This window comes from Panthera leo, chromosome A2 (assembly GCF_018350215.1).
Source record: "Panthera leo isolate Ple1 chromosome A2, P.leo_Ple1_pat1.1, whole genome shotgun sequence".
NCBI classification, from domain to species: Eukaryota; Metazoa; Chordata; class Mammalia; order Carnivora; family Felidae; genus Panthera; species Panthera leo.
The window spans coordinates 30785267-30799658 of NC_056680.1; the positions used below are offsets into that span (position 1 = coordinate 30785267).

General features: G+C 40.0%; 1 protein-coding gene across 1 annotated transcript in view; it reads left to right on the plus strand.

Moving 5' to 3' along the window:
• Nucleotides 1-14392, plus strand: part of SYNPR (synaptoporin) — a 313659-nt gene that overhangs the window by 186961 nt on the left and 112306 nt on the right. The window contains exon 3 of the mRNA XM_042927530.1: nt 4062-4186. Coding sequence (XP_042783464.1) covers nt 4062-4186 — 125 coding nt within the window. The remainder of the gene's footprint in view (nt 1-4061; nt 4187-14392) is intronic.

Genomic DNA, 14392 nt, shown 5'->3' on the forward strand with positions numbered 1-14392 from the left:
AATAACAATAGTAATAAATAGTAATAGTAGCAGAGGAAGAAGGGGAAGGAGAAGACACTTCAATGTTTGTTGAGGGCTGTGAGCCCGGTGCTTTACATATGTTCTTTTAGCTGAAGCACACAAAGTCATGTGAGGTGAATAGTATTATTCTCAGCCTCTTTCACTGGGCAGTTGCCACGCTGACCTCGCACTGTCCAGCTTTTCCTCTCTGGGGGTTTCACTTGAGAGGTTTTCTCTTCCCGGGGCACTCCCTTCCAATCCCCACCTCCTTTTTGCATGGCTTCCTCTCCATCCTTAGTGTCTTAGCTTACATGTGACTTTCCTCAGGTGTAACTCCCTGTCTAGAAGAGCTTCTTCCCCACAAAACACATAACACAATTTGTAGTTGTTTCATTTGTATATTCTCTCTGACTGTCTCCCCGATCCAGCAGTGGGCTCCCTAGTGGGCTTTCTTTGTCTTTTCTCCTTTTTAACTTTTTGTTCCCCACCGGCTGGCACCTAGCAAATGCACCATTAAACGTCTGCTGAATGAACCAATGGATTAGTTCTGATTTAGGAGAGGTAGGAACTGAGAGGTTTGGAGAAGTTAAATAACTTGCTCCATGTCAGACGGCTAGGAATTGAACTCAAACTCGGGTTCTGCCTGACTTCCAAAACCGCTCTGCCCAGCCACCTAGGGAGAAGTGGCTGGGCAGAACTCTGGGAGGGGAACCCGGAGAGCGTTTTCCGAATTCCCTCCCACTCTACATTTTTCTTCAACACTGAGGGAATTTTGACCCGCCAAAGAGCTTTCAGCCCCCTCTCCCCACTCTGTCTTGATGTATTCCAATTACAGAACTAGGCCCCTGGCTGATACACTCTAAAGGAGTTGATTTCACTCTCCCAAATATGGAATCAACCATGCCTGTAATACGTTATTCACTCGGCAGGATCTGACTCTCCCAGAGTTGTACAGACATTATCTGTTTAATCCTCACCAAACCCATGTGAATTTGATATCGGTCACACAGTATGATTTCCCTTTAATCAGTGACGAGTGGGGGGAAGGGAGAAAGTTAACCAGAAAGCCCATAGGTGTCATATTCAACTCAAATACAATGTCTTATGTTTTCAGAGCTCAATAGACATTAAAAGAAAAGATATTGGTGTGTGTGGTTTTAATAGTCTGACGCTTTCCTTCTATGCATCTAACATTTTGAATAGTTAAATACATAATTACCATTCCATGTTAAGTTCATTACATGGTAGTACTAATCATATCTTACTGTATATAAAGGACTTTAATGGAAGATGAAAATCCAAGGGTATTCCCTTATAACTATCAAGCACTGAAATTAACAGGACTTATCTTTAAGTCCCTTCAAGTCTAACTTGCTATTTGAAGCCATTATGCTATTCTGTGACATCTTTAATATAGAAATGGTAAGCTACACACACACACATACACACACACACACACACACACACACACCATTGTTGTTAATAGAAGATCATATCACATATGTTAATTGCTGGGCCCAATACCTAGCCCATAGTAGGCACTTAATAATGGCAAGAATGGCCAATTCCTCCTGACCTTTATGTGTACTAGTGTTGATTACACACTTGGGACCCTTACCCCATCGAAGTGCATATATATAGCTTCCACATAAATCTCTGCATGAATTGAAAGGGGCTGCACATAAATACATATTCCATCTCATTTAATCTCTCGGTGACTCAAGAAGATACACAGGATGTCTTACAGGTGAGGAAGCTTGGACAGGGAGAGACCTATCTCCATAGCCACACCACAGAGCTCCGGGCTCCGTTACTCCACTCTTTCTTCTGGAAGAAGTCTTACCAAAGGCAATATTCTGACATGGCACAAAGGGCTGAGACATCCAGGATTATATAATGCAACTTAGATTTAAGCACGGAGCACTTAATATCACTTCCTCCTTATTCCTACCGACAGTAAGAGCTGACAGAAAGAGAGCATTCGGTCCTGAGAAGTGAGCAGATGCATGCCACAGGAATAAAACTCATGTTCCCTTCAGCTGTGGTGTTCCGTGTGTACGAGCCCCAGCTTGCAATGGGGATTGCGGTAGCTTCTCAACGCCTCCTCAGATCCTACAGGCAAATTAGGAAGAGAAACAAAGCAAAACAGATCAGCATTTCTGGAGCGCTTGGATGCTGGGTCCCTGGGGCCGATGGTCATGTAGATTTAGCTAGGAAGTAAGTCTAAATTTCCTATTTTATGGCCTGGAACATCTTACTAAGGAGCTCATCCACATCTATTTACAGTAATAGCTTTCATTAACATCTATTGAGTACTTATCCTGTGCCAGGGTCTGTTTTAAATGCTTTACACAGATTAACACATATAAACATAGTTTTCTCCTACTACATCTACTGTTAATTTTGGTCAAGTTGTTTCCATTTTTAAAATACTGGTTTTAAAAACTAATCACTTAAAACTGCCACACACGGAAACAAAAATGGCCCACAAAATATTACTTTACCTTTGAAGGTTTTATCATTAACCAGTCTTTTCCTATTAAAGTTAAACGGCCAACTCAGACCAACAGCCCTGATACTCTTTCACCACCGAGTGAGACTGACATGGCAGGTGTTATGGATAATACTCACTTCGCCTTCTTCACTTTCTGAATAGACTTGGTGACATTGCCAGTTCCAGCAGCCTTCTTGTCCACGCAACTTTCTGTTTTATATGATGAATAGCAGAATGACCCAATGGAGTTGTTATCAATGCTGTTTTACTGATGAGGAAACCAAAGCGTGGGGAAATGAAGCAACCTTTCCAAGGTCTCATTCCAGAGCCCATGCACTTAACCCTTAACAATAATTCTGTTTTCTGTGTAAAGTGGGCTAGCATTCCTAATGGGACCCCAGACCACCTAAAGAAGCTGAATTCCAAAATGAAAATAAAATAAATGGGAGTATTACAACATGAGGCATTGTTAAGTGCCCTTGATTGACTTTCTTTGGAAATGAGCAGGAAATACTTTTGAATTTAGCCAAACTAAGCAAAGTTGAGCATTTGCTTCTCATCTTAGGCCATCCTTAACCTCCCAGATATATATCTTCTTTCTTGAAGACTTCCCTGATTTCCTGCTCCTAATTTTTAGTACCTAATTTCCACAGATCCATGTTCTACCCCAAGATGGACTATGACATTAATTGGTAACCAGTTGAACCTTTTAATAGTTGACATAGAGCAACTAACACAGAGTTTTAACAACCAGGGAGGGTTTGAGGTTGACATATACTGAGATCTTGTGCTCTGAAATAGTGCGTATTAGATACTCACCTACTCTCCCTCAGCCCTTTAGGTCTTAAATTCTGGGGCTCCTGGGTGGATCGGTCATTTGAGCTACTGACTTCAGCTCAGGTCATGATCTCGCAGTTGGTGAATTCAGCCCCGCGTTGGACTCTGTGCTGACAGCTCAGAGCCTGGAGCCTGCTTCTGATTCTGTCTCTCTCTCTCTCTCTCTCTCTCTCTCTCTGCCCCTCCACTGCTCATGCTCTGTCTCTCTCTCCCTCTCAAAAATAAATAAACATTTAAAAAAAATTAAATTCTTACTATGGCTTAAAAAAAAAAAACAACCTATATTACTCCAAAAAGATAAAACATGTTTATTGCAGAAGTTACAGGCAAGCAAATTAAAGCAAGGAGACATCTCGAATTCTTCTCACCTGGAGATATCTGTCATTAATCCCTTAGTGTGTAATTTTCCAGATCCTTTGATGTGAGATTACATCTCTACTTTCTGAGGCACGATGCCTCGTTACACAGTCAAACACGGGCATTTTCCCCTCCTGTTCAGTTTTTCTCCAAGCAAAGTTACACCAGTTTGCCGGACTAGTTTTTCAAACACCACCTCCGAGGTCCCCATCCTCCTCCTGGCTTCCATCTCCCAGCCTGAACCAAACACAATGCCACATTTCGGAAGAACGTAACCTCTCCCAATTCAGACACTGAACTCTGATTGATGTATTTCACTGGATTAGCATCATTCCAATGACTCTCTTCTTTCTTGCTTCTTTGTTCTCCACAGCTTTTTGCGATCTTTGCGTTTGCAACATGCGGTGGCTATTCCGGAGGCCTGCGGCTGAGTGTGGACTGTGCCAACAAGACGGAAAGTAACCTCAGCATTGACATAGCATTTGCCTACCCATTCAGGTAGGGAACGGCGGCTCGTGCTCACAGAGAAGGCACATTCTTCTTTCTGTGGTTTCTCAAAAGATAAGCAGTTTTCTAGAGACTTAGGGGTTAACAGAGAGGAGTCTGTCTGAGCCCACAGAACACCCGAACAAGTAAATGCCCACCTGCCACCCCACTCGGGGAGGATTTGTGAGTCCTACTGACTCTTCTCCAAAACATTGATACTGTTGGCCCAGTATTCGGAGCTGTCAGTAAGAGACCTCAGATACACAATTCCCTCCTCCCCATGCTTATTTCCTATCTTAAGTTCTTCCGAATTCTCTCTAGGATTAGTGTCACCTCTAATTTCATGTTGACTGTGCAATCTTGGTTGATAATGCCTTTAATAATATTAATATCTAATATTGCTTCCGTCTGCCAGACACTATACTTAGCTGCTTACTTGGTTATCTCATTCAGTCCTTTTGAAGGGAGGACAATTACTATCAGTGTTTACAAATGAGGAAAGTGAGGCACATACACATTTGCCCACATTCCTCAGCCAGTACATGGCAGTCAAGGTTGAGCCTCCCTGGGTTGAGCCCAGATCTCATATTTCTATTGCTATACTTAAATTGCCTGAGATCATTCTTTCAATCTCTTTATAAATTCAGTCTGAAAGGTACCTTGTATGTGTCTGGTAGATAACTAGACACCTACCAGGGCTTTTGCCACATTGGATATCCTGTGATTCTGATCCATATACCCAAGTGGATGAACTGAATTCAATTTTAAAATAATTTCTTTCTGTAATACTCCCAAATACTTGGCACCAAATAACCAGTATTATTTTTTAAAACAACTTTCAGCACAATGTTTCGGAACACTCTCTTGTTCATTTCTATTTAACACACATTTATTGAGCAATCACCTTGTGCCAGACATGGTGCTCACTCTGGAAGTACAGAGAAAAGTATAAATTGATGCCTGAAAACTCTTCTTAAATAAGAGAGTACAGTGTTTTCCAAAATCTTTCCCATGGAGCCCTAGATATTTAATGTTTAATGAAGAAAAGAAGGAGGGAGGGAGAGAAAGGGTGAGGAATCATTTAAAAATTATGTGGTCAAATAAATTTACGAAATACTTCTTAGCACTCTGCTTTTCTAATGCCCATTTCGAATCACCAAGAGAAATAGAATGTTTCCCAAATACATTTGACCACAGACACCTTTTCTCACTGAGCATCTCAGAGGATCTGTATATCATGGAACACATCCTTGTTATATTGATTTAGTGGACTTTCCCTAGCCTAAAACAAAAGTGCCTCAGCTTAGAGACAATGAATCATGGGAAGTGGCATTTATACCAACATACCAAAGGGTTTTTAAAAGTAGAACTGATAAATGTTGCAAACACCTGTGCTCAAGTAGACACTCTCCACACTAATAAGAGAGTGCAAAGCTTAGAAATACTAAGCACAGAACCCCTAGTAATTTGGTGTAAAGAGCTACACGTGTGGGTAGAAATAAGGCTGAGTTGGGGGTATTTGACACTTCTAAGTTCTGGAGGAACTCCTTGGTTTATTAGGGAGAAAGGCTAAGCCACTGCACACTCACAGATCAGTATGTGGGATCTAGGATAGGAGATCAGAATGGCTGGTTCTAGGAGAGGAGATAAGAACTACCAATGGCTGGGATCTAGCAGAGGAGAGAAGAAATGTCAATGGCTGCACAAGAGAGGTAGCACGCATAGTAACATTAGTCGTGAAATTGTACGGTCTGCATTGCCTTCTACGGTGATTTCGAACCAAAAAAAAAAAGTGGTAGGAACAGATGACTTCAAGGTCCGTCGCTTAAGATTTGAACATCATTACGTCACCAAACGTTAAACACAAGTCCTTCTGTCTCTCAAACTGGAAGAGAGTGATCAAGAGACCTGTTTAGACAGGAAAACAGAGCCTGGTTGTTTGGGCTTAGGAGGGTGGAGAGCAGGGTCATGTTTAATTTCATGCAATCCTTGGCTAAGTGTACAATTTGAAAAGACACTTGAAGCAAACAGTTTCCAGTATTGGGCTTAATTTTCTTCCCAAGACATAGTACCCTGGCCCAATAAAAGGCAACTGAAGAAATTGGATAAAAATGTTTATTGCCACCTATGAGCACAGTGGCCCTCTTATTTGAGATGTTTTTACTTGGCTTTTGAAACAAAGATGACCAACCATTATTTTTTCAGTAGCAGAAACTTTTCTTCCAAACACTACCTTGCCCAAAAGCTCTGTATATAAAACGGACAGGAGTCCCTGAGAAAGTTGAAGCAGGTTAAGAAAGGGGCTTGAACCATCCAGCTGGTCCTCCTTAGCCTTCTCCCTGCCACACACACAGCCCATCCCCTGCTGCAGAATCTCTAGTATCTCCTTAGAACCCTAGTCCCCTACAGGCATTATAAAAACCCACTGTTCTAGAAGAAAGCAAGAAAGCTTTTCCCACTCCGTTTACCACATCTGTACAACATTTAGTGTTGACCAGTTAGGAATGGAGATTAGCCTACCCATCCCACAGAATGTCTTGCACTTTTGTCCCATCTGTGTACATCTAGGAGATACACATACCATTCCAGAGAGACCCTGTTTTACTAGAGTTGCAAGTTCATTCATATATTTAGATGCTATAAAATGTTACGCCATGATCTTCTCGGGGAAGATGTCAATAGTGAGTGAACACATCTAGAATTTATACAGATTATTTTGACGTCATTTGTTTCAGAAGAAATTGGGTTAGCAAGGTGCTAATGATATAAATCATTAAAAGAGTTATTTTCTCCTAAAACTTTACAAGCCAATGCCAATGATTTGACCATAATCTTAGAAATAAAAGAAGAGATTCATCAGCTTCTAACTCTTCAGTTTATTGCAAACACAAGGAAGACAATGAACTCTAAGGCCAAGTCTGTAAATGACAGAGCAAAAAAAGCTACTTCACTTACTTATCAGATTATCAGATGTGGGATGAAGTCAATTTAGAAAATGCTAGATAGGGACACCTGGGTGGCTCAGTCAGTTAAGCGTCCGACTCTTGGTTTTGGCTCAGGTCATGATCTCACAGTTTGTGAGATCAAGCACAGCATTGGGCTCTGCACTGACAGCATGGAGCCTGCTTGAGATATTCTCTCTCTCTCTCTCTCTCTCTCTCTCTCTCTCAAAAAAAAAAATGCTAGATAATTTACAAAATATTCACATGCTGCTTCTGTTAAATAGGCCAAAGTATGTGACTCCTTTATACCACCACATGTACATATTTTTGATTCACATCAGAAGGAATTTACATTCAGCAGTATATCCTTTTACTATCATCCAACCTTCCTTTTGATTCATGATTAAAATGAGCAAGTAATAGCTATTTTCTCATCTACTATATGTGCTAGTTTGGTAAAACAACAACAACAACAACAATTTATTTGCTAATTTGGGAGGGGGGGTCTGGATTTAAAATTTCTTGTACTTTCTTTATACACAGAAGTGTGAGGTAGAGTTTTTTATTAGAAGGAATTTAATATATTTGCAGAAAGTGGAGTCAAAGAATGCTAATCAACACTCTGCATGGATACCTGATGCATGTCAAATGAAAGATAAAGGAGGTTAGAAGAGAGACTTTGGGGGCTATGGGAGAAAAGGTTTTCATGGCAAAGATGAGTTCTGATGGGTCTGAGTGATGAATGAATAAATATGCAAATACGTATCTCAAGCCCATAATGCACCAAACACTGCTGGCCACCTTCATGTATATCCTGTAATCATTACACCAACCCGGTGAGGTAAGTTACCATTACTCTGCTTGAGAAGACTGAATGGAGAGAAATTTGGTCAGCATCACACAGAAAATCAATTGCAAATTTTTGGATTTCATATGATCTTCTAATGTGAATAAAAACTGAAGATAACAATGTTCAGACTGTTTGAAGCTTGGTGAGTAGAGCAAAAAATATGACAGAGAAAAGTGATAGAGATGGAAAGATAGTTTTGGGCAAGATTTTAGAACACGTTGAATTTTTAAGGAATTGAATTAGGGAGAAGGAGTTAACGATGATAAAAAGAGAATAATAAGGAAAATGATTTTGAAGCAGAGAATATAGATTTGAATTTGAACATGCATTTTGAGGTGTTTTCTATCCAGAAGAAGTCTTGTGCTAAAAGCCCCATGTAAGGAGAGAGACATGAAGCCTGATTGGGATTCTAAAGAGTCATCTTCATGCAGTGAAACGAAAGTCCTGGTAGAAGGGAGGTCACCAAGAGAGATGTAGGACCAGGAGCACAGGGCTCAGGCGTGGGGGATGCCCGCGCTTATAACAAATGAAGGAGGGGCGCCTGGGTGGCTCAGTCAGTTGAGCTTCCGACTCCAGCTCAGGTCATGATCTCACGGTCTGTGGGTTCGAGCCCCGCGTCGGGCTCTGTACTGACCGCTCAGAGCCTGGAGCCTGCTTCCAATCCTGTGTCTCCCTCTCTCTCTGCCCCTCCCCCACTCTCTCTTTGTCTCACTCTCTCAAAAATAAATAAATGTAAAAAAAATTTTTTTTTAAATGAAGACGGAGACAAATGAATGAGGAAATCCAAAAGAGCCAAGTGCAGAGGAAGTGGGACAAAGTGTGTGCTTCACAGAAGGTAAGAAAATGTCATGCGTGCTACCAGTCAGCACAAGTAGGACCACTGAGTACTTCAGAAAGTAAAGGAGTGAAAACTATGAAAAGGCCAGTGGATATAACTAATGGTGGTGATTAAGGACTTTTCAGTAGAAAAGAAAAGCATACAAGGCTGTTGGAGAATGGGAAATAGAATTTGATGTTTTTCCTCAGACAAGGAAAGTGCAAAATTCTAAGGATTCTAACCATCTTACGTTAAGCCTGCATGAGATGATGTTTGTGGAGAAAGAGAGCAAGTTGGTTAGTCACCTTCTCATAATTACTTTCAGTAATTAGTTCATTTGATGACATGGTGATAAACTTCCTACTTTGCCTAGACAATAGTAAGGTTTCCAGTGTATAGGAATCATTTGAGAACAACTGAATATAAAGAATAAAAGATTTATAATGACAAATCAATTATTATGTCACTTACATGTATTGAGATCCCGCAGCAAAATTTAAAATATTAAGTTTGCTGTCAATTTCAAGTTTTCTTGTAGATTGGAGGGAACTGATCATTGCTTTAGGTAGTTAACACGATTACCCTTGATTAATTTACCCTAAAGAAATAACCAGAGATATAGAGAAGGAAGTAGATACAAAGGTATTTATTGTTGAATTATTTTAAGTTCTTCAAAATTAGAAATAACTTATGTCTAAAGATAGGGAATCAGTTAAATAAATTGTGGGACATTCATAAAACGAAAGACATTAAAAGTCATTTTCTCTGGGGGCGCCTGGGTGGCTTGGTCGGTTAAGCGTCCGACTTCGGCTCAGGTCGTGATCTCACGGCCAGTGAGTTCGAGCCCCGCGTCAGGCTCTGTGCTGACAGCTCAGAGCCTGGAGCCTGTTTCAGATTCTGTGTCTTCCTCTGTCTCTGCCCCTCCCCTGTTCATGCTCTGTCTCTCTCTGTCTCAAAAATAAATAAACGTTGAAAAAAAAATTTAAAAAAAAAAAGTCATTTTCTCTAGGAATGCAAGCTGGTGCAGCCACTCTGAAAAACAGTATGGAGGTTCCTCAAAAAATTCAAAATAGAACTACCCTACGACCCAGCAATTGCACTACTAGGTATTTAGTACAGGGGGTACAGGTGTGCTGTTTCAAAGGGACATATGCACCCCCATGTTTATGGCAGTACTATCAACAATAGCCAAAGTATGGAAAGAGCCCAATGTCCATCGATGGATAAATGGATAAATAAGATGTGGTATATATATACAATGGAGTATTACTCAACAATCAGAAAGAATGAAATCTTGCCATTTGCAACTATGTGGATGGAACTGGAGGGTATTATGCTAAGCGAAATTAGTCAGAGAAAGACAAATATCATATGACTTCACTCATATGAGGACTTAAAGAGAGAAAACAGATGAACATAAGGGAAGGGAAGTGAAAATAATATAAAAACAGGGAGGGGGACAAAACATAAGAGACTCTTAAATATGCAGAACAAACGGAGGGTTCTGGAGGGGTTGTGGGAGGGGGGATGGGCTAAATGGGTAAGGGGCATTAAGGAATCTACTCCTGAAATCATTGTTGCACTATATGCTAACTAATTTGGATGTAAATTTTTTAAAAAATTAAATTAAAAAAAAAGTGATTTTCTCAAGTAACATGTTAAACATAGGTGAAATCCTCTAGCATTGTATAAAGTGACTAACCGGGATATAAAACTATACATATGTAATGGTTCTAATTTACTTTTATTTTTTTACTAGCTGGCTGTGGCAGATACTGCCCTGCCCATATCTCCCAGTCCCTCGCCATTCATCCCTATACCTTTCATTGAAAGCTTTTATGACTGTTAGAAGTCTTTCTGGGGGCACAGAAACTTGTTTGGTCAGTATGCAGGACAGGCGAAAAATTCTGGGGAGTTGCTCTCTCCTGGAGCAGCCTTCATCCAATAATACATGTGAGTTGGAGGATAAATATCCCCATTACCTCACCTCTAAAGGGATACAACTCTAAGGCATGTTCCATACCATTTCTCAGAGGCACCCAGCAGGATAGCTCTGCCCATCATGGAAACCTGGTCAGCAACACACCTTTTATTACCTTCTTCCCCTTTCCTGTCCCAATTCGCCACTGCCTTATTGGCGTTTCCAGGGATGAAGCCTCCAGAAACAACTTGCACTCATATCTTGATCTCAGGTCTGCTTTGGGGCAATCCAGCCTAAGACACTAGTATTGCTGAATTGTGAACATTAAGGAACTTGGATGGATAGATGGATGGATGGATGGATAAAGATAGATCCCTATTTCCTGTCACTCTAAATTCATCTTGTATAATGTTGATCGTGTGAAAACCAGCTTGGTTACAAATCAGTACCTTTAGTTCAGAACATCTTCCCTTATGGTTTGTAGTTCAGATTTCATATATGAAGCCACAGTTGTTTTTCTCTGTTCATGGTATCTTAGCATACATGGTAGGTCTCTTCCAATTGGAAGTCATACTAGCATGGACTTTAACCTCAGTTACTGAAAAATAAATGATAGCTTAGATTTTGGAAATGATCCATAACACCTCCAAAATAAATTTTGTATGAGACATAGTCTATACTTTGTCAGTCCTCCCCAAATATGTTCTCTACATGTGGTGATTAACCGCACATCTTTTCTCATGGGATACCCAAATAACAAAAACTAAATCATATTTATGGAGATTATGTCATGATCATTGCATCAAAATATTAATTTGTTTCTTGGTGGTGAGATTATGAATGAATCAGATATTGTTTTTATACTTGCCACACTTTGCCGTGTGATTCTTCTTCTACAATATGATTTTATGAATTTTAATACTGTTAATCTACTGAAACAACATAGTGTAGCTTGAGCTATAAAGATGGACCGCCTAGGTTCAAATCCTGACTCTGATACTTACTGGCTATGTTTTGTTGAGAAAATTGCTTAGCATCTTTGTTTGTTATCTGTAAAACAAAGACAGTGTTACCCATTTCACAGTAAGTAGTTTGTATAAAGTGGGAAATGCTTAAAATAAGGCCTGGAATTCAGTAATTTCTCTTTTAGTATATTATTTTTACTTTCAAGAAAGGAATTAAAAATAGCTAAAAAAGATCGTTATTCTAGTTAATTAGCAACATTACCCCCAAGACAACAAAACAACCCCTTTATTATATTTTACCCAGAATGGTAGCTTCCCTAACCCTCTCTCTCCCATATGCAGACATTAAAAAGTATGTACATATTTAACTGTTTCATATTTATTAACTTGTTTTTCTTTTTATTTATTTATTTTTTATTTATTTTTTTCAATATATGAAATTTATTGTCAAATTGGTTTCCATACAACACCCAGTGCTCATCCCAAAATGTGCCCTCCTCAATACCCATCACCCACCCTCCCCTCCCTCCCACCCCCCATCAACCCTCAGTTTGTTCTCAGTTTTTAAGAGTCTCTTATGCTTTGGCTCTCTCCCACTCTAACCTCTTTTTTTTTTTCCTTCCCCTCCCCCATGGGTTTCTGTTAAGTTTCTCAGGATCCACGTAAGAGTGAAAACATATGGTATCTGTCTTTCTCTGTATGGCTTATTTCACCTAGCATCACACTCTCCAGTTCCATCCACGTTGCTACAAAGGGCCATATTTCGTTCTTTCTCATTGCCATGTAGTACTCCATTGTGTATATAAACCACAATTTCTTTATCCATTCATCAGTTGATGGACATTTAGGCTCTTTCCATAATTTGGCTATTGTTGAGAGTGCTGCTATAAACATTGGGGTACAAGTGCCCCTATGCATCAGTACTCCTGTATCCCTTGGGTAAATTCCTAGCAGTGCTATTGCTGGGTCATAGGGTAGGTCTATTTTTAATTTTCTGAGGAACCTCCACACTGCTTTCCAGAGTGGCTGCACCAATTTGCATTCCCACCAACAGTGCAAGAGGGTTCCCGTTTCTCCACATCCTCGCCAGCATCTATAGTCTCCTGATTTGCTCATTTTGGCCACTCTGACTGGTGTGAGGTGATATCTGAGTGTGGTTTTGATTTGTATTTCCCTGATGAGAAGCGGCGCTGAGCAGCTTTTCATGTGCCTGCTGGCCATCCGGATGTCTTTAGAGAAGTGTCTATTCATGTTTTCTGCCCATTTCTTCACTGGGTTATTTGTTTTTCGGGTGTGGAGTTTGGTGAGCTCTTTATAGATTTTGGATACTAGCCCTTTGTCCGATATGTCATTTGCAAATATCTTTTCCCATTCCATTGGTTGCCTTTTAGTTTTGTTGGTTGTTTCCTTTGCTGTGCAAAAGCTTTTTATCTTCATAAGGCCCAGTAGTTCATTTTTGCTTTTAATTCCCTTGCCTTTGGGGATGTGTCGAGTAAGAGATTGCTACGGCTGAGGTCAGAGAGGTCTTTTCCTGCTTTCTCCTCTAGGGTTTTGATGGTTTCCTGTCTCACATTCAGGTCCTTTATCCATTTTGAGTTTATTTTTGTGAATGGTGTGAGAAAGTGGTCTAGTTTCAACCTTCTGCATATTGCTGTCCAGTTCTCCCAGCACCATTTGTTAAAGAGACTGTCTTTTTTCCATTGGATGTTCTTTCCTGCTTTGTCAAAGATGAGTTGGCCATACGTTTGTGGGTCTAGTTCTGGGGTTTCTACTCTATTCCATTGGTCTATGTGTCTGTTTTTGTGCCAATACCATGCTGTCTTGATGATTACAGCTTTGTAGTAGAGGCTAAAGTCTGGGATTGTGATGCCTCCTGCTTTGGTCTTCTTCTTCAAAATTACTTTGGCTATTCGGGGCCTTTTGTGGTTCCATATGAATTTTAGGATTGCTTGTTCTAGTTTCGAGAAGAATGCTGGTGCAATTTTGATTGGGATTGCATTGAATGTGTAGATAGCTTTGGGTAGTATTGACATTTTGACAATATTTATTCTTCCAATCCATGAGCAGGGAATGTCTTTCCATTTCTTTATATCTTCTTCAATTTCCTTCATAAGCTTTCTATAGTTTTCAGCATACAGATCTTTTACATCTTTGGTTAGATTTATTCCTAGGTATTTTATGCTTCTTGGTGCAATTGTGAATGGGATCAGTTCCTTTATTTGTCTTTCTGTTGCTTCATTGTTAGTGTATAAGAATGCAACTGATTTCTGTACATTGATTTTGTATCCTGCAACTTTGCTGAATTCATGTATCAGTTCTAGCAGACTTTTGGTGGAGTCTATCGGATTTTCCATGTATAATATCATGTCATCTGCAAAAAGCGAAAGCTTGACTTCATCTTTGCCAATTTTGATGCCTTTGATTTCCTTTTGTTGTCTGATTGCTGATGCTAGAACTTCCAACACTATGTTAAACAACAGCGGTGAGAGTGGGCATCCCTGTCGTGTTCCTGATCTCAGGGAAAATGCTCTCAGTTTTTCCCCATTGAGGATGATGTTAGCTGTGGGCTTTTCATAAATGGCTTTTATGATGTTTACGTATGTTCCTTCTATCCCAACTTTCTCAAGGGTTTTTATTAAGAAAGGGTGCTGGATTTTGTCAAAGGCCTTTTCTGCATCAATTGACAGGATCATGGTTCTTATCTTTTCTTTTATTAATGTGAT